The sequence below is a fragment of the Dipodomys merriami genome, unplaced genomic scaffold, assembly GCF_024711535.1.
Source record: "Dipodomys merriami isolate MVZ:Mamm:240054 unplaced genomic scaffold, mDipMer1.0.p SCAF_7, whole genome shotgun sequence".
Classification (NCBI taxonomy): Eukaryota; Metazoa; Chordata; class Mammalia; order Rodentia; family Heteromyidae; genus Dipodomys; species Dipodomys merriami.
This window is the reverse complement of record NW_027206290.1, coordinates 15657879-15677688: the sequence shown is the minus strand read 5'-3', so window position 1 is coordinate 15677688 and position 19810 is coordinate 15657879. Positions and strand designations below refer to the sequence as shown.

The 19810-nt window shown below is 36.7% G+C and overlaps 1 protein-coding gene and 1 long non-coding RNA gene across 5 annotated transcripts in view; one reads left to right on the top strand and one right to left on the bottom strand.

The window, feature by feature from the left end:
• Positions 1-601: 601 nt before the first annotated feature.
• Positions 602-7518, bottom strand: LOC138817136 (uncharacterized). The gene is made up of 3 exons (XR_011368768.1): positions 7395-7518; positions 2590-2887; positions 602-774 (listed from the first exon to the last, which is right to left on the bottom strand). It is a non-coding gene; the product is annotated as an uncharacterized lncRNA (long non-coding RNA).
• Positions 7519-7615: 97 nt separating this feature from the next.
• Positions 7616-19810, top strand: part of Odf2l (outer dense fiber of sperm tails 2 like) — a 46543-nt gene continuing 34348 nt past the window's right edge. For 2 of the 4 annotated variants that reach the window (XM_070007518.1, XM_070007522.1), the window contains exons 1-5: positions 7616-7700; positions 11551-11750; positions 13312-13426; positions 16695-16827; positions 17391-17513. In XM_070007518.1, the coding sequence (XP_069863619.1) occupies positions 13350-13426; positions 16695-16827; positions 17391-17513 (333 nt within the window). In that variant the 5' untranslated portion in view covers positions 7616-7700; positions 11551-11750; positions 13312-13349. Of the gene's footprint in view, positions 7701-7826; positions 8087-10059; positions 10175-11550; positions 11751-13311; positions 13427-16694; positions 16828-17390; positions 17514-19810 lie in introns of those variants that run through there. The other 2 variants (XM_070007519.1, XM_070007521.1) reach the window with 2 other exon arrangements.

Sequence of the window (19810 nt, the reverse complement as noted above, 5' to 3'; positions counted from 1 at the left end):
TCAGGAAAATGACAACATGTGACCTCTTCAGTCAAAGAAAGTTTTGGATCCTTTCCTCACATTTTGCCTTGACAAATCCATTTAGAAAAGGAAAGCAGATACCACTGTGTAGTTGAGCTATGAAGCTTATGGGCCAGTGTAATTAAGGCAAAATTTATTAAATAAGTCAAAATAGATTTGGAACAAATAGTCAAGTCTAAGAATTTAAGCAAAATTTAAGAGTTTGCCAAAGGCTCATTGGCACATTTCATACCTCTATTATCCTAGGTATTTCAAATATATACATTGTCAAGCAAAAGAGTGAAGGAGAGGTTCCCAGAATTGAGCATGTCAATCAAACAAGTGGCTCACAGAGACAACCATCTGAGAGGCTGGTGATTGAAAGATTCCACAATTAAATAATATAAGGACAGGTCTCATCATGGAAGGTGGCGCTGAATTTGGATACTCTGAAGACCCTCCCAGAAATAAGGACTGGGTATCCACAGTTATTATGAAAAAGAACTGGTCATGCTTGTATGGTATTTTATATTGTTCACATACCTGATATCATGGATCACAGAAAATGACTTTCATGTCTGTGGAAACGACACTGAAGAATAATAAAGGTAGTTATGTCTCTTGAAGAACCGTGGATACCAGGGTAGGATTAGGCTCATAGGTTCTCCAAAATTCTTTTTCTCCATATCCACAGAATATATACCACATAAAGTAGAGCAGCAGAGATTGGTTATATTCATTTTCTTCACAGAATTTTTAAGTATTTTTTCACTACTGAAATTTGAAGAGAGAGCCTTGTTCTACTGTTGCTTCAGTTAATTTTTCTGATAGAGTCTTACACTTTTTGTCCTGGTCAGCCCCCACCCACAATTTTCCTATCTATGCTTTCCAAGTAGCTGTGATTCCAGGTATGTATCACCATGTCCACATTATTTTTCAGGTAAGGTCTTAGTAACATTTTTGCCCAGGCTGCCCTTGAATCACAATTTTTTTTTTACATCTGTCCCTCAAGTAAGGAATTACAGGCATGAACCACTGTGCGTGGCTCACTTAAACTCTCGAGGCTTGATTTAATCGTTTCTAAGCAAGGAACATTAATCTGCTTAATCACATTCTATTCCCCACATTCTTTGTCTAATTCACTATTACAATAAGCAAGTAGGTTACTTTGTACACATATATACACAATTTGGACAAAATGAATGGAAAGTAAGAACTACTATGAATAGCAATTCAATAATGAAAATGATAGGAGTATATAAAACATTTCTCATTTGCAAAGCAGGCATAAAATTGCCTTCTATAAATTATTATGTACTGGATATAATACAACATTATATGGGTATATTGTTATGCTATTGTTATTTTCCAGAGAAGAAAATAGGAAGCAGAAATGTAAGGGATTTTATTTATTTATGGCACCAGCCCTGGGGCTTGAACGCAGAACCTGGGCGCAATCTTTGATTTTTTTTTTTTTTTTGGTTGGTTGTAGGGCTTGAACTCTGGGCTTGGGCCCTGTCCCTGTGCTCTTCAGCTCAAGGGGAGAGCTCTACTGCTTGAGCCACAGCACCACTTCCCCCTGAATTTTTGTGTTCATGGCTAGCACTCTATCACTTGAGCCACGACTCCACTTCTGGCTTTTCTTGAGTAGTTTATTGGTGATAAGATTCTCACAAACTTTCCTGCCTGTGCTGGATTCAAACCATGATACTCAAATCTCAGCCTCCTAAGTAGCTAGGATTACAGGTAGAGTCAGGCAAGGGAAATTTTTTGAAGAGATGAAAATTAACTAGGAAGGAAGATTTAGAGAAGACTATACAGAAGTACTACTAGAACTTGACTGCTTTTCCCTAGTCTAATTTACTTCTTTTTCTTCCTGCTCTCACTCTGGTCTTAGTACATCTGCGCTCCCAGTGATATGCCCAATTCTTTTTGCTGCCTCCAATCCCACTAAGGAATATCAGGTCATTTCTGTTTTCTTTTCTCTATTTCTCCTGTTTTTAATACATCATTATATCCAGCCAACACTGCTAACACACAGCCCATCAGAAAAGATTTGGGAACTGGATTAGAGCTCCCTCTTCTGTTGTGGGAATGCAGGTATCTGGGGCTTAGAATAAAATCCTCAGCAAAGGAAATCAAACCACACCGGCTTCTTTTCCAGAGAGTAGCAAGTACTAATTGGAAAAGAGACTTTAAAATTTCCTTATAACTAAGAATCATCACCTGTTCAAATGCAGATTCTGAATCTAGGTCAAGATGAAAACAATATTTTCATATATATCATGCTCTCATACAATGTCAATATAAATATAAATTAATTCAGGACTCTTCACTTTTGGTTTATGATTGTCATCTGAATATGAAGTAGGAATTACGTGATAAATTTACATTTCAGCTTCACCAACAGCTTCTTTCATCAGGATTGTTTGTAGAAAACAGATGAATGATTATGGTAAAAGATTGTTGGTTATAACCCCAATGAAAGAGGAAGTCTGTGTCATGATTTTATTAGTGTGTTTTAATTGCATAAAATAATGAGTTTTGTCATGACATTTTCACACATGAATATAATTTAATTGTACTTACCTCCCATTACTCTTCTAATTCACTTTCACCTGGGCACCTTTCTTCCCAAATAGCCCTCTTATACTTTTACATTTTTGTAGAGAATCTAGATTCTACTTATGAGAGAAAACAAATGAGACTTGTATGAGTCTGGGTTATTTCACTTATCATCATTATTATCTTCAGTGCCATTTCTTTGCAGGCAAGATTTCATTCTTCTTTATGGATGAATGGTCCACTATACATATAAATCACATTTCCTTTATTCCTTTATCTAATTCCATCTTTGTCCATCAAAATTCAACTATTGTGAATAGTACTGTGAAAATAAATATACAGAAAAATCTATTGTATGTTGGCATATCTGATCAGACAGAAGTTCTTTTAGTTTCTTAATAACCTCCATGCTAATTTGCATAATGGCTGTACTAATCTATATTCCCACCAACCATGTGTAGTTAACCTTCTCTCTTTTCATACAATACACTGCTTCTTTTTCACTTAATACTGTCAGCACATGATTTTTGTTTTTTTTCCTGATAAAGTCTCTATGTTCTTTTGATTTGTGTTTCCTCAATGGCTGAAGATGTTGAACATTATTTTCATACATTTATTGGCTGTTTATGCTTTTCCTATTAAGAGGTGTATGTTCAGTTCATTTGTCCATTTATAGGCTGGATTGTTTTGGTATTTTTAAAATTATCTTTAAGTAGATGTACAAAGGGGTTTCAATTGAACATGTCATTTTTACAAGTACAATGCATCTTGATCAGAATTACCCCTCTTGAAATTCTTCTCCATCTATCTCAACCCCACTCATCCCCCCTAATTCTCCTACTTTTATTTCCACTATTAATTTCTGAGTTCTTCATAAATTCTCGATATTGATGCCCTATCAGATGAATAGGTAGCAAACGATTTCTCCCATTCTGTAGGTTTTCTTCACTCTGGTAATTATTCCCTGCGGTGCAGAAGGTTTTTATTTATTATTTTTTTTTTTGCCAGTCCTGGGCTTGAACTGTCCAAGCTTCTTTTGCTAAAGCACAATACTACTTGAGCCACAGCACCACTTCTGGCTTTTTTTTTTGTTTATGAGGTACTGAGGAATCAAATCCAGGGCTTCATGCATGCTAGTCAAGCACTCTACTACTAAGCCACATTAGCAGCCCAGAAGGTTTTTAATTTGATGCAATCATCCTTGCTATTGCTGCCTGACCTACTGGAGTCTCATTCAGAAAGTCATTGTGGCACTGTGGCTCAAGCGGTAGAGTGCTCGCCTTGAGCTGAAGAATGCAAGGACAGCGCCTAAGCCCAGAGTTGAAGCCCATGACCGCCAAAAAAACCACCAAAAAACAAAAAACAAACAAAAAAACAAACAAAAATACAAAAAAACCCAGAAAGTCATTGCTCATGCCTATATCTTAAAAGTGTCTCCTCTGTGCTTTCCCTAGTAGTTTCAAAGCCTTAGTTCTTATATTAAGGTTCTTGATCCACTTTCAGGTGATTTTGGTATAGTGAGTGAGGGATAGGGAATATAGTTTTGGTTTTCTCTATATGGGTATCCCATTTTCCCAATACTGCTTACAAGAGGATGTCTTTTCTCTTACATAGGATTTGGCACCTTTGTTGAAAACCTTATGGCTAGAGCTGCTTGGATTTACTTCTGAATATTCTATGCTATTCCTATCCCATTGGTGTCTATTTTTGTACTGATACCATATTTCAGTTACCATAGCTCTGTAATATTGTTTGGAATTGGGCATTGTAATGTCTATAGTATTGCTTTTTGCTCAGTATTGCTTTGGCTATTTGGGAATTTTTGTGCTTCTTTATGAGTTTTCAGTTGATGTTTTACCAGTTCTGTGGTGAAGGACATTGGAATTTTGATAGGAATCAAAATTTATATAATATTTTACAGTATGGCCATTTTCACAACATAAATCTGACCAATGTATGGAGGAGGTCTTTTTATCTTCTAATATCTTCTTCAGTTTCTTTCTTCAGTATTTTATAATTTTTCACTTTGGAGGTCTTTTACTTTCCTTGTTTAGCCTTATTGATAGAAAAGGTAGAAAGAGACCATGAAGCTGAGAGAGACATAGTGTAGGCAGAGAGAGGGGAAGGAATAAGCACAGCTTATGGAGTGGAAGGGTCCATAGGACACTGTGGCATTGGAGTACCACTAGGACCAAGATCATGGAAGCCTTGTAGCTCAACAAGTTTACTCTCATGTGGGAGCTACCTGGTACCCAAACCTTGGCTTTTAAAAATATTACAAGCTTTCAGATATTCATTTGTAAAGATCACTCTGGCTAATCTGTAGGAAATGGATAGAAGAAAACCAAATTGCTGGAATGTAAGAGCAGCAGTGGACATGGACAGAGCTCAGACCACAGTTCTAAATCGTCTTCCTTCAGATATTTCTATGAATTTCTCCTATCTCTTGCAAATTTAGCTGTGTGGATGAAATAATAGCCTTTCCAGCTTGTAGGCTTATTAATGAGACATATCAAGTCTTTGCTTGGTTGGGAGTGCCTAAGGTAATGTTGACTAAAATAGAAAAAAATGAAATGACACCTAATGACATAAACATGGTCTGAGACCTAAAGTCATCTGTAGTGTAAATATTTTAGACTCCATTTTAAAAACAGAATTTAAACTTGTAAAGATGTGATTCTCAATGCCTCATCCACAAGGGTTCCAACTGTATTGCTATTGAGAGTAATGTAATTATTAATTGCCATCTAGGTCCCTTTGTTCCTCCAAAACCATGTTTACAAATTCTCTATTTCTTCTTTGCAACAATATGAGCAGTATGAAAGGGACTATATAACCCTTAAAACCTAACATATGACATTTACCTCTTCGTAGAACAAATATGTAACTATTTACAGAATATTTCAACTCCACGAAATAAAATATTTCTTTTATTTCCATGAAGTAGAAATCCTTAGACTTTTTTTTTTCTTTCCCTACATACTTCTAATACTTAGAAGATTAGGGTTTTGTGATGGGCTGGAATGGTTTTTCTCATTTTCCTGTCACAAAACTCACTATTGCATCTGGTTTTAGGGGCAGATTAGATATAGATTGGGATGCCACTTACTCTACTTGGATAATTCAGTTAAAATTGTAAATTTGAGACTATATGTTTACAGGAAATCTTTTAGATTTTATGATTGCTTTATGATTACATCTGATAGTGATATGGTGGAGGAAATAAGGATGGAATATAAAATTGGATTGTGTAAAATGGATAATGAATGATTTTAAGATATAAATGTAACTGTGCTTTCTGTGGCTATAGCAACTAACTAGCTATTTTAGCTAGTAACTGTAACTTTGCTTCTGCTATTTTCTGAACAATGCCAGTCCTAACCCAGCAGAACCATCATTACCCTTTGTTCTATTCCCCTGCTTCCCACTAGCAAAACCTTGGTGGAAAATTTAAACTTACGGTGCAAATTTCTTCTAACAATCATTGCCTAAAATCAATACCCAACCTCCCCCTTTTCCCACCCCAGCCAAAAATGCTTAAAAGCCAATGTGGGCTAGCACTCAGGGGCTGTTTCTAAGGATCCTGACTCCAGGTGTGGTCCTGGCAGCGCAGCACTTTTCGCTCAATAAAAATCTTCTACATTTTCACTGTGAACTAAGTGGTCTCAATGCATGTCCCCACTACAATAGCAATACAATTAATTGAATACATTGATTAAAAAAATGAACTTCTTTTTACAGTTATTATTTATTTATTTATTTTCTCTGGGCCAGGGCACTATCCCTCAGCTCCTCAGCTCAAGTCAAAAGCTCTACCACTTGAGCCACAGTTCCACTTACAGTTATTTCTTTCATTATGATAAGTTAGTAACTTAAGCTAGAATCTCTGGTTAACACCGAATAGACCAGAATTGTGTATACATCTTATTTTATTTTTTATGTTACCATACTGAGGGCTTGAGTGCAGGGCCTAGTGTTGTCTCCCAACTTTTTTTCCTCAAGGTTTGCATTCTACTGCATGAACCACGGCTCTATTTACTGCTTTTTATTAGGTAATTGGATATGTCTGCCTGTGTTGGTTTTGAACCATGTTTCTTAGATCTATCTGAGTAGATAGGTTTACAATACAGGCTTGAGCCACTGATGCCCCAACTCCAGTCTCCTCTTCCTTTTCTTAGAAAAGAGGCTTAGAGATGTTAGTTGACTTGCGGAAGGCCACAAACTATCCGTGATAAATTTCAATGTCCATCACTTTGTAAACAGGGCACAATTATTACTCGTTTGAAAATTTTAACTTTCATGATCCTTTGCTGGGTAATCATAGGGCTGGGGAAAAATAAGGCATCGCTGAATCGAATTGCTGATGCTCTTCAGTAAAATCAAATATGAGATGGGAGCATACGTGGTTAAGCGGCTGTTAGTAGTTGCTCTAAGCACACTCATATCAGGAGCACAGAAGTACTGAATGAATTTCTAAGCTATTCTTATTCCGTTTAAAAATCATACCAGATGGCTGTAGGACAGATATCAGGAGCTGGCTTTCTGGAGGCACTTCCAACACCACAACTGAGTTCTCTCACAGGATAAAAAGACACCTGAGCCCCAGGTAAAATAAACGTCATACACTAAAGGTGAGGTTTCCTTCAATTGCAGTTTTGCTTTGGCTTTTTCCAACCTCCCCTTTAAAACAAAACGAGAACACTTCCAGACCTTTCTGGAATCAGCCTTGTTTTCTGTGGTGGATGAGCTTAGTTACGTTTTCCGGTAACTAAGCACAAGTGCTGCCCTAGAAATAAAACAAAGCCTTGAGGAAGGGAAAAGAAAATCACCTTGGTTCCGCCTCCAGACTTCCGCCGGTAGAAGCAGGCTAGGAGCCCGCTCTCCCGATCAGGGACCAATCAACTACGCCGGCTGCGGGACGCCGGAAGGGGCGGGACGGGGGTTGCCAGAGAAGCCGCTCGTCGGTTACCAACACGGCGTTTGTGCTACAACACCCCTTAGAAGGGCACTCTTGGTCCTCAAGCTGTTCAAGGAATCCTCCTGCTTCTGGCCTCCTGACCTCTGCCTCCACCCTTAGACTTTCACTCACTCTACGCTTCCCGTTTCCTCCCAGCTAACCCAGAAGGATATCACAGGTACACTGGCCGGCCTTCCCACACCCACCGCGGAACGTCACCCTCCAAGGACCTCCTGGCCCTTCGTGGGTCGCGGCGGCTGACGTCACGGTGACGTGATAACGCAGCGGCGGGGGTCGAGCCGGGGCGGGCCTTGTGGGGGGCGTGGGCAGGGTCCTGCTGTGGCGCAATGGGAACCGTTTGCTTGTCTGAGCGATTGCTTTGGCCGCCACCCTCGGAAGTTTGGGACTGGGGCGGGTCCAGGAATTGACAGTTGTGGCGCCCCCCCCCCCCCGGCTGAACCCCCTGGCGTGGCGTGGCGTGTTTCTTGTGTTCACCCTCGGTGTACCCCAAAGAGGCGGCGGGTCGACTTGGCCCTGGGACGTTGGGGCCCGTGTTAGCGAGAGGTGGGCTTGCTCAGTGCAAACCCCAGATTAGTGCTGAGCTTCAGAAATAATACTGCCTAATCCTTTGTTTCTTTTTTTCAAGCATCTAACAAATTAAATACCAGATTCAGAGAAGCCCTGCAGCTCTTTAAAGTGAGGCATGTGCCACTGGAGCCCCAGGAAAGAAGTCCTCTTCCAGGATTCCTGATTATTTTTCTGTAGACGTTTGTGATGCGATAAAGGAGAAGTACTGGGTTTAAGTGGTCTAAGTCACAGCTCTCTCGCTAGGTTTTCCCTGTACCTACCTCACTCTGAATCCTCCTCATTCTTTGACCAGAACACACTGAATTCTCCTCATTCTTTGACCAGAACAATTTTAATCTTTTGAGTATAATTGGAATTTGTGAGTGGTATTAAAGACCTGACTGTATTAAGTAAAGTTTGTACATTGCTTTGTGTGGAGTGGATCTTTATATGCACTCATATATTAGTATCTCATGGTTTTTAGTTCAAAACAGCCCCACCAGCTCTTGTGATTTTGGGCAAACCAGTTCTAAGAGGAAACCTTGTTTCCCTTTGCCTATAGGTACTAGATGCTACGAGCACCTCTAGAAAGCTTTTTGTGAGATGATATAAATTGCTAAATAAGTGATAAAAATAGACATCAAGTTGAATGAAAACTTTTATTTGGTAAAGAATATTGACTTTATTTGGGACTACATGGTATTCTAAACATCTTTGGTACTTCTCATGGGTAGTTGGTCTGTACAGATTGGCCCACTACAGGTCAGCAGTGTCCTGCTGAACATAAACATGGTTTGTTCATCCTAATAGCTATTTAAGAACCCTTTGTAGGCTGCCACTGTCTTAGGTAATTTTCGAGGCAGAAAGTGTTAGGTATATTTGCTCTTACAGAGTAGCAAATTTAAACAAAAGCTAAAGCATGAACACTCTTTTTTTTTTTTTTTTCAGGTAAGGGGTAGGTTTATTCATCGTTCAGGCTGGCACCAGGCCATCTTGGTCCTCCACGTGGTGGGGAAAGGCCTGTGAAAGAGAGCGAGCTGGGAGAGAAAGAAAAAAAAGAGAGAGCTGGGGAAAAGAGCTAAGAGAGAGCTAGAAAAGAGAAGAGCTAGAGAAGAGCAGAGAAACATGAACACTCTTGATTGTGAAAACTAGTTATTTAGGGTTCTTGATAGGCTGGAGTTTTCACTACAGTAGCTTTGAGAAGGGAAATCCCACCTTAGGCCTTGAAGTGTACATTTTTGTATTTGTTCAGACATTCTTTTTTTTCTTTTCCATATATATTTTTTATTGTAAAAATACTGTACAGAGGGGTTACAGTTACATGAGCAAGGTAATGAGTACATTTCCTATCAAGCATTGTTACCTCCTCCTGTTCAGACATTCTTGCTGTTAGTGTTCCCCCTATACTCCCTCATTATAGCTCCTGTAAATATTCCCTTTTTTTTTCATTGTAGAACATTATAGCTAGTTATTCAAGTTAATAATCTTTTTGTATTAGAAAAAGTTATTTCCCAATTTTTGCTTTTACTCAGAACATGATTTAGCTTTTACTCAGAACATTAAAAATTTTTTTTTACCCTCTGGTCATTTTCCCTCTCCCACTATTCCCAAGTTTCCTATACTTTCTTTTATGAAATGTTACGGTACCATAGTTAACTTTTTCGTGCATTTTGACTAGATAGCAATAGTGGGAGAGGGAGAAAACAAAAGCAGCATTCCAACAACTACTTTATGATCCTTGCAAAGTATTTCATGGTTTTTGTTTTTTGTTTTTCCAGAGAGACTGTGTGCTTTTGTTTGAAGTCTTTTTCAAAAATCAATGTTAGGGGAAAGAAAAGTCTGAAGGATTCATATCCTTTTTTTCCTCCAGAGAAATTAGTTGTATTTGTATGATGTTGGTCTGTTTACTTAACAGTGATTGAGAGGCTAAGAGGTCATCATTAGATTTTCTTTTTCTCTGACCATTGCAGTATCATTGTCCTTGAACAGCTATCTATCAATGAACAAAAATGGCCTAATGAATGTAGCTACATCAGCATACTCCATGAACACTTCTGGGAAAAGATTTAAATATATGCATTTTTGGTAATGTTATTCTTACATAGGATACTAATTTCTTCAAATAATTTCTCAAAGACATTTTTTGGGAGGGTGTGGGCCTCAGTCATGGGGCTTGAACTCTGGGCCTGGGCGCTGTCCTTGAGCTCTTCAGCTCAAGGTGAGCACTCTGCCACTTGAGTCAAGGTACCACTTCTGGTTTTCTGGTGGTTAATTGGAGATAAAGAGTCTCACGGACTTTCCGGTCCTCAGCTCAGCGTCCTGAGTTGCTAGGATTAAAGGTGTGAGCCACCAGCGCCAAGACTTTTAAAGACTTAAAAAAAAAAAAAAAAGTAATCTTTAAGGATTTGGTTATTACATATGTTTGCAGAAATGTTTCATAAACTAGTTCTACAGAAGCACAATACTTTTGTCAATTGGCAGTGTATTCCACATAATTAAAACATTTTGTTGCAAAACATCTGCTTCATAAAAATATACAATTGTCAATTAAAATGATAATATGTTTTGCAAAGGTATGTTTTTGTTTTTGTTTTTGAGACACAGTCTTGCTGTGTTGCCTGTGTGGCCTAGGATTTGCAATTCTCTTGCCTCAGGCTCCTGGAGTGTTGCAATTATAAGCAAGGTATATATACTACAGAAAATATATTTTTGTTTAGTATACATATATGTTTGTCTATAGAATTATAACAACACAGAATTAGTGATGTGCCATTGAGCCTCTGAATATTTTTTTCTCCTTGTCATTTCTCAGCCTTTTGGCTAAGATCAGGCATAGTATCTAAGTAAGCTTTGTCCTTGAGAATATAGTTATTGATACTTTCTGTGGAAGTATCTGAGACTTACATATTTCATTCACTGTACTTTAAAAACTCTGTAATGAAAGCTTTATAGAATGTTGGGCTAGATATCAGTTTTAGATCTCTGTTATTTTCCCAATGACTTAACTGTGTTTGCTTATTCTTTAAGATAATCACAACTATAGATGAAGAAAAAAATTTTGGTCTTAAAATTTTATCTTGTGATAAACCTTTTAAAATAGTTGTGTATATGGCTGCCATTAGCTCCCAAAGCCAAGTAAGAACTTATTTAAAATAATGATACTAAACCAGATCTCAGCCTGCAAAATATGTTATGTAAATTGAATATTCTTATATTCTTAGGCTGTTTTTAAGGTTTTATGGTATAGGAACAATTTTCTTTTAATCCTAAAATGATGAAACAAAGTATGAATAAGAAAGAAGGCAGTCTATTAATCATATTTACTGAGGGCTATAAACTCTAGATTCTCTCCTCCGATTATTGTTTAATCTAATTAAGCTCTTAGTGTTTAGCATTCAATTATAAATAAGACATTCCTTTTTTTGCCAAATGTCAGTAATTCATTCTTCTTTGCTATTCAGGATGCTGAGATCCGTAAGATGACACTAAGAGTCAGCCTTGACAAGAGTTTGTGCTTCTTCATCTCTAAAATAACCAGCAGAAAACAGAGTTAGAAACATCTCTCAAGCAGTAGAGCACCAACAGGAGGACCAAAATTCAAACTCCAGTAGCATTTTAAAAAAATCTTGCAATTTCCAATCTACAGAAACATAATTTAAAGGTAAAAAACAGTTCCTTTCTAAGAGGCCGTAGCTATTGCATATAAATAAATTTGCTCTGACTTACTTGATTTGTGTATGTGCAAATATTTTAAATTCCTCTAGACTATAAATAGCCCAAAGTATCATATTGCCCTTGTGATGCTTCATGTTTTCTGCAGCCAAGAGGATCAACTTAAGCTATATGATAGTTAGCACTTCCATTTGGATTTCAGCTTCTGGCATTTAAAAAACATGAGATATTCATTGACATATCCTAAACATTTGTCTCTGCAGTCTATACAATATTCACACAAAATTAATACATTTTTACAATTTGAGAAGGTTCTGAATTGCTAATTAAATTTGAATAATTTTAAACCTGCAACTTCATATTCTACTTAAAATATTAAAAATTTATATTTTTATTTTTAAGTTTTGTTTTTCTAAAGGTGATATACAGAGGGGTTACAGTTACATAAATCAGGAAATGAGTATATTTCTTTTTGTACAATGTCACTCCTTCCCTCTTGGTCTCTGTTTCCCATCCCATCCCACCCACAAGTTGTATAGTTCATTTTCAACATAGAGTACCACTGTAGCATTTGTTCACCCTTTGTCCCTCCATTTCTGTGCCCCGCCCCTCTTGGCTTCCCAAAGATGGATAAAGAAGACAAAAACAAAAAACAAAAACAGCAACAACGAATAAAACCTCTTATTACCATTTCTTTGAGTTTATTTTGATAAATATTATTTCATCTGATCAGAAGTACATAAGCATTGCACCTTTGTATTCCTTCACTGAGTATCATTGAGATCATGATTATTTGAAAACAATGCAAAAAAATTCTTGAATATAATCTGTGATTTTGTTTGAGCATAAAATTAAGTCAGGAAAATACATTGTGAAAATATAGCCTTGGTAGTTGATAAAGGTCAAACTCACTACTAAATTGGAACAGGGTCGAAGAAATTTATAGACATTCACATTTAAGAAGACATCTTTATGTTTGAAAGAAAACAGATTCTTTGTTAAAGTTTGGAAGTCATTTGTCTATTTATATTATTCCCAAAGAAAGACTATCCAGGAATAGGGATGAATCAATTTAATTTGGAAAAGTCTACTTTCAAAAGAATAACCTGTCTTTGTAGCACGTGTCAAATGCATTTAAAAGTATGCTAAATTTGTACAGTTCTAGGCATGAATACTATGTTCCTTATTGAATGAGCATGTAATCTGAGTATCTTTGTTAATTCTGTTTGTGTGTTTTTTTCTCAATTGGATGAGATACAGTACTATAAGTATAATACTTCAAGAAATAGACTAATAAAGATGTCTATTTTCATAATTATGTAGAGACTAACAGGCCTTTTGGAAACAGTATATGGAAATCGGCAATTGATCAGTGTGCTATGAAATTTTGGTCTATTTTTAGTGTAACAGTGAGTAGTAGTTAAAATTTTGATCTTTGAAATGTGCTTTTACATCAAAATTTGAATCTTTATGTTATATCATAGGGTAATGAGAGGAAAAAAGGTCTACTGAAATGATGTTTAATAACTAAAATTTTTCCTAAATTTCAGTTTCTGTGGAGAAGTTACTGAATCTATTTATTGAATTTATGGAGACATTTACCAATGATGGTAGTCATTCCAAAGAACATTTGCAATTTTATGCCAGTGATGGACATATCAGCAGGTATTGTCATCATTATTTGGGGAAGTCTAATTTTCTGATTTTAGTATGTCATGTTTTGTCCATAATAAGTATTCTTTCAAAGTATCTTTTACAAATTTAGCAATTATCTTTAAAATATATTTATTTAATCCAACTACAAATATATTCATTTTGCAGAATTTAGTTTTTTCAGGTTTTTCAGACTAAGTCTCTTTATTCCATAGCTCAGGCTGGCCTCCAACTTGAGATAACCCTGCCTTTACCAATGAGTGCTAGAAATAACAGGTATAAGCCACCTAGTTGTCGTTGTACTTGTGTATCTTAATGATGGAATGGTACAGTAAATTTGTAAAGTAAATCTTTTAAACTCAGGTAAATGAAAATGTAAGAATGTAAGGAAGAATTCATTGTATATACACCATAAAATTGAGAACTATAAGGGATGGGGTGGGTTGAAGGGGGTAAAGATGTTGAAGTGATGACACAGGTCAAGATGCATTGTACACATAAACTGTTTTGCTAACTGACAAAAAATTTAATACATGCCCTAAAAGTAAGAGAAGTGGTGGGTTGGGAGGGGTGGGTGAGAATGTTGAAAGGGGTGATATTGATCAAGATGCACTGTGTTCATAGACTGCTTCAGTGAATGGCAACCCTTTGTCTAACTACATAAGATAATAAAATATTAAAAAAGTAACAAGTTAAACAAGAAATGTACTCACTTCCTTACTTACGTAACTGTAACCCCCTCTGTACATCACCTTACAATAAAGGAAAAACAGCTAGAAAAAATATGGGTATTAGATGTATAGCTGATGGGGCTTGGAAGGTGGCTCAGTGGTAGAGCACTTGCCTTGCATGCCTGAGGCCCTGGGTTCGATTCCTCAGCACCACATAAACAAAAAGAAAAAAGCCAGAAGTGGCGCTGTGGCTCAAGTGGTAGAGCGCTAGCCTTGAGCTGAAGAGCTGAGGACAGCACCCAGGCCCAGAATTCAGGCACCATGACTGGACCTCCCCCCCCCCCCAAAAAAAAAAAGAAGTATAGCTGATGAATACTAATATACTGTCCTTTGTGATACTGCTGTATAGCAAATATTTCTTATATTTTTTATTTTGTTTGTTTTTTTTTTATTGTGAAAATACTGTACAGAGGGGTTACAATTACATGGGCAAGATAATGAGTACATTTCTTTTTTTTTTTTTGGTCCGGTCGTGGGGCCTGAACTCTGGGCCTGAGCGCTGTCCCTAAGCTCTTCAGCTCAAGGCTAGCGCTCTACCACTTGATCCACAGCGCCACTTCCGGCTTTTTTCTTTTTGCTTATGTGGTGCTGAGGAATCGAACCCAGGGCCTCAGGCATGCAAGGCAAGCGCTCTACCACTGAGCCAACTTCCCAGCCCCATGAGTACATTTCTTATCAAGCATTGTAGCCTCCTCCTTTGTTTCCCCTTCCCATCCTACCCCCCCCACCCAACCCTCCTCCCTCCCCCCCCCCCCCCCCCCCCACCAAAGTTGACCCATTACAACAATGAGACGTACAAGTCGTATGTCGAAAACGAACTTTACAACTTTGGTACAAGTCGTATGTCGAAAACGAACTTTACAACTTTGGTATATTTTACTTTTTTAAAATGAGAAATACACTCATGTATATGAATCATTATTCCCCTAACTAGTAATCTTTAAATACCAATCATGTCATTATTGATAATATAGTCCAGCTAGTTTACTTGTTATGAATGACATGTTTTATTTGTAGTAATTCCTGACTTTCTGTCTACTGTTTTTTTTCTTTTTTCTTTTTTTGTTGTTGGTATTGGGGTTTGAATTCAGTGCTTGGACACTGTCCCTTCTCTTTATTGTTCAAGGCTGTCACTCTGTCCCTTGAATTACAGTTGTACTTCTATTTTTTTGCTGGTTAATTGGAGGTATGAGTCTCATGGACTTTCTTAACTCACCTGCTTTGAACAGTGATCCTCAGATCTCCTCCTCCTGAGTATTTAGGCTATCAAGTGTGTACCTGGCTGTCCATTGGTTTATTGATGGACAGTTTTTTGTCTTAGTCTTCTCTGCCCTTTGCTTTAACCTAGTGATGCTTAAGAACAAAATCTACATGACATAGCCGGGAAGATGACATCAATTATTACTGTTGATATAAAATGTTGTAAAGAAAACAAATAGCTTCCAACCAAAATTTGAGATAATTTGGGGCTAAACCTTTCACAGGAACATTTTAAATTAAATCCTTGTCAAACTGGAGGCAGGATTGACAAATATTTTCTCAGCACATGCTCTAAACCTTTCAAATGATTTTGGGATATTGATAAACTTTCCTACTTCATCATCTCACTCAATTCTTCTCTAACACCTGCCATTCCCAGAAGTTAAGTAAATGTTAAAACCTTGTTTCTGAGTTAAAAGTTTTGTCAGATTGTTCTATAATTTTGGGTATGTACAGACAGGGACAGGTCAAGACTTCCTTGTGGCTCAGAGGATTGAGATGGTAGTATCCAGCTGAACATAAGTAAGAAGACTATAGTTTCGACTTTTAAAATGATAATAGATACATTCTGAAACTGAATGTGAAGGATTTTAGATACCTGGAGGATTGCTTTAGCTTTGGTGTTACATTTGTTTTGGGAATGTTTTCATGGTTTAGAAAGGCATATCTTTTAAATAAGTAGTAAGTGAATGAAGGAAAGGAAAAAAGATCTATACATTAACAGATTCATTTTACAAATCAAAATATTTATATTAGCCTTTTTTTCTTTTTCCTTTTTTTTTTTTTTTTGGTCATGGGGCTTGAACTATGGTTCTCAGTGCTGTCCCTGAGCTCTTGGGTTTAAGGCTAGCACTCTGTCACTTGAGCCACAGCACCACTCCTGGTTTTCTGGTGGTTAATTGGAGATAAGAGTCTCATGGAATTTCCCACCTGGGTTGGCTTTGAACCATGATCCTCAGATTTCAGTCTTCTGAGTAGCTGGGATTATAGGTGTAAGCCATTGGTACCCAGCTATCTTTTTGTTTTAATAAAAGTTATTCTGTCTGTAGAAACTATATAGAAAAACTGCATAGAAATTGTATATAGAAACTGTATAGAAAAACTATTCTGTGTATGGATGAAATACACAAATATAGGAAAAATGCCCACATTTTCAGTGACAATTTCTTAGCATATTTTGTAGAGCAATTGATTGATCTGTAATAGTTAATTTGTGGTATATTTATATAAAAATGTAACTCATTTTTTTATGATTGATTTAACTTGGATTTTTTTTCAATTGTAATCAGCCTGAATCAAGACTTCTTAAATGAAAAGACTGGATTGAAGGCAACACTTAAGGAAGCTGAGCTGGCAGCCTGTTCTGTAGAATTACTTTTGCCATTATTTAAGAACACCGTTGAAGGAATCCGTATAGACAATGTGAGTATTTGATTTACAAACATTTAAAAATGTAAAACTACCATAGTTATAAATGCATTAACTGAGGTCTAATTCTAAATAAGTGTGTTCATATGTGACAATTTAATACCCAAGTGGTATTTATAATGTTCTTTATTCCTGTGGTCAATAACTGTAATTCTTTCCATAAAGGAAACATATTTTGGTGGTTGACTTACTTGGCCTTGAACTAAAGAATAATCTTAGAATAAAACTTTCTGGGTGGAATTAAAGTCTATTTTCAATCGTATTATTTGGAATAATAATTTTAAAACATACCATACAAGTTTGAGTTAAGGACCAAAATAAATTATATTCTATAATCCTTAGAATAAATACTGAACTGTGTTTAGAATGTAGGTCTTAGTTATTATTTTATTGATCATGCAACAGATCCTACCTACTATTAATAAAGTTGGAATATTTACTATTACTTTATGCAAAAGAATGACTTAGTTACTAGACAAACTATTATTTGATACTACTGTATTTTAGAATGTTTTACTTAATGCTATATATTAAAATATGTTCTTATGTTTTATCAGCCTAACCTTTCTACATCCAGTTTGAAGATTTCTGAACAGAAGAAAATATTAACAAAAGAATTAGATACTTTTAAACGTGTACAACTGGCCTTAGAACATTTTAGAAAGACAGACTACAAACAAGTAAGACTTGACCCTATATACTCATTTAATACTAAGTTTCTCACTTGAAAGAAACTTGATTTTTCTATCACAAAAAATTAAATATTTGTGTATTTGAAGTGGAAATAATTCTTTGAATTTTTGTTAGAAATGTTAATCATTATACTTTTACTTTTTTTTGTTTTTTTGTTTGGTCATGGGGCTTGAACTCTGGGCCTGGGCGCTGTCCATCAGCTCTTCAGCTCAAGGCTAGTGCTTTACCACTTGAGTCACATGATACTTCCAGTTTTCTGGTGTTTTATTCGAGATAAGAGTCTCTTGGACTTTCCTGCCCAGGTTGGCTTTGAACTGCAGTCCTCAGATCTCAGTCTCCTGAGTAGCTAGGATTACAGGCCACCAGTAGCCACCAGTGAGCTACCAGTGCTGGGCTTTCTCTTACTTTTAATGTTTGACAAATAGCTTTACATAAAACAAACAAGTTTTCATAGAAAATGTATTTTCATTTCCTGTCCAAGAAGATACATTAAACTATATCCTATCCAATTAAAATATATTTTAATTTCCATAATTTGTTGTATTTCATGTAGCTGATTAGCTGGTTACAATAAAATAAACGCTTTTAGAGCTTTAACTTATACATGCATAATTTTATTGTTTCTCTTTTTGGAGGTGTTGGTGATTGAACCCAGCCCTGATGATTGAATTTAGGACCCTTCCTCCATGTTTGCTAGGCATATGCTTTAACACTTGAGCTATGCCTTTAGCCCCTTTTTCCATTGCTTATTTCAAAGTAGAGTGTTTCTTTATAAAAAGTCCAGGTTGAACTGGGTGCTGGTGGCTCATGCCTGTAATCCTAGCTACTTAGAAGGCTGAGATCTGAGGATCATGGTTCAAAGCCAACCCAGGCAGGAAAGTCCATGAGACTCTTACCTTCAATTAACCATCAGAAAACCAGAAGTGGTGTTGTGGCTCAAGAGGTAGAGCACTTGCCTTGAGCTGAAGAGCTCAGGGACAGCGCTGAGGCCGAGTTCAAATCCCACAACCGAACAACAACAACAAAAAGTCCAGGTTGGCTGGTCTGTGATTCCCTGTGTCACCGATCACTAATGCATGCACTGCACCCATTCTGGGCTTTTCTCATGGCTGGGTTAACAGACATATTGTACGTTTCCCATTCAGTGATTGAAATGGTAGTTTTTCAAACTGTTATGCATAGGTTAGCTTCAAACTGCAATCCTCCAATCTCTGCCTCCTAAGTAGTTAGGATTATAGACTTGGGCCACTCTATCCAATTCACATACATGTATTTTTAAATTAAAAAAATTAGTTCATAAAAGACATTTTACATGTTGATACATTCTAGTGCTTTGATGGCTGCATAAAATACATAAAATACTTAAACATAGCTCCTCAAATATCTATTGTCTTTCCATGATGAAACTTAAACGTTTTATCTTCTGCCTTTTTGAATTGTATATACTACATTATTATCTATAGTTATACCAGTTACTACAATAGCATACCAGAATTACTTATTCCAACTAAAACTTAATACCCATTGGGTAGTCTTTACCTATCCTTCCCTCCCTATTACTCTTCCTCCACCCCCCCCCCCAGCCTCTGATAACCACCGTTCTACACTCAACTTCTAGGAAATCAACTTTTATATTCTATATATGAATGAGGTCATGTATTTGTTTCTGAGCCTGGCTTATTCCAATGAAGTATGTATCTCTATTGCCATTTATGCTGTGGTGAATGAAAGTCTCATATATTTTTAACAGCTAAATAGGATTCCTTTGTATATATGTTCACATTGTCTTTATCCATTCATTAGTTGATGAAGAGTTAGGTGGTTTCCATTTCCTGCCTATTGTGAATTGTGCTGCACTTAATTTAACATGGCAGGTATCTCTTTGGCATACTGATTTCACTTTCTTTGGATATATACGTATGAGTAGGATTGCTGGATTACGTGGTAGTCTGAGTTTTGTCGTGGTTGTTGTTACTGCTCCCTGATACTTCAAAAAAATTGCAGAGTGGTTACAGTTATATAAGTCAGGTAATGAGTATATTTCTTGTTTTCTTTTTCTTTTTTTTTTTCTAGTCCTGGGACTTGAACTCAGGGCCTGGGTACTGTTTTTGATCTACCACTTGAGCCACAGTGACAATTCTTGCTTTTTCTATGTATGTGGTTCTGAGGAATCTAACTGAGGGCTTCATGCATGCTAGTCAAGCACTCTACCACTAAGCCACACTCACAGCTACATTTCTTTTTGAACAGTGTCACCCCTTCCCTTGTTTTCTCCTAGCCTTCC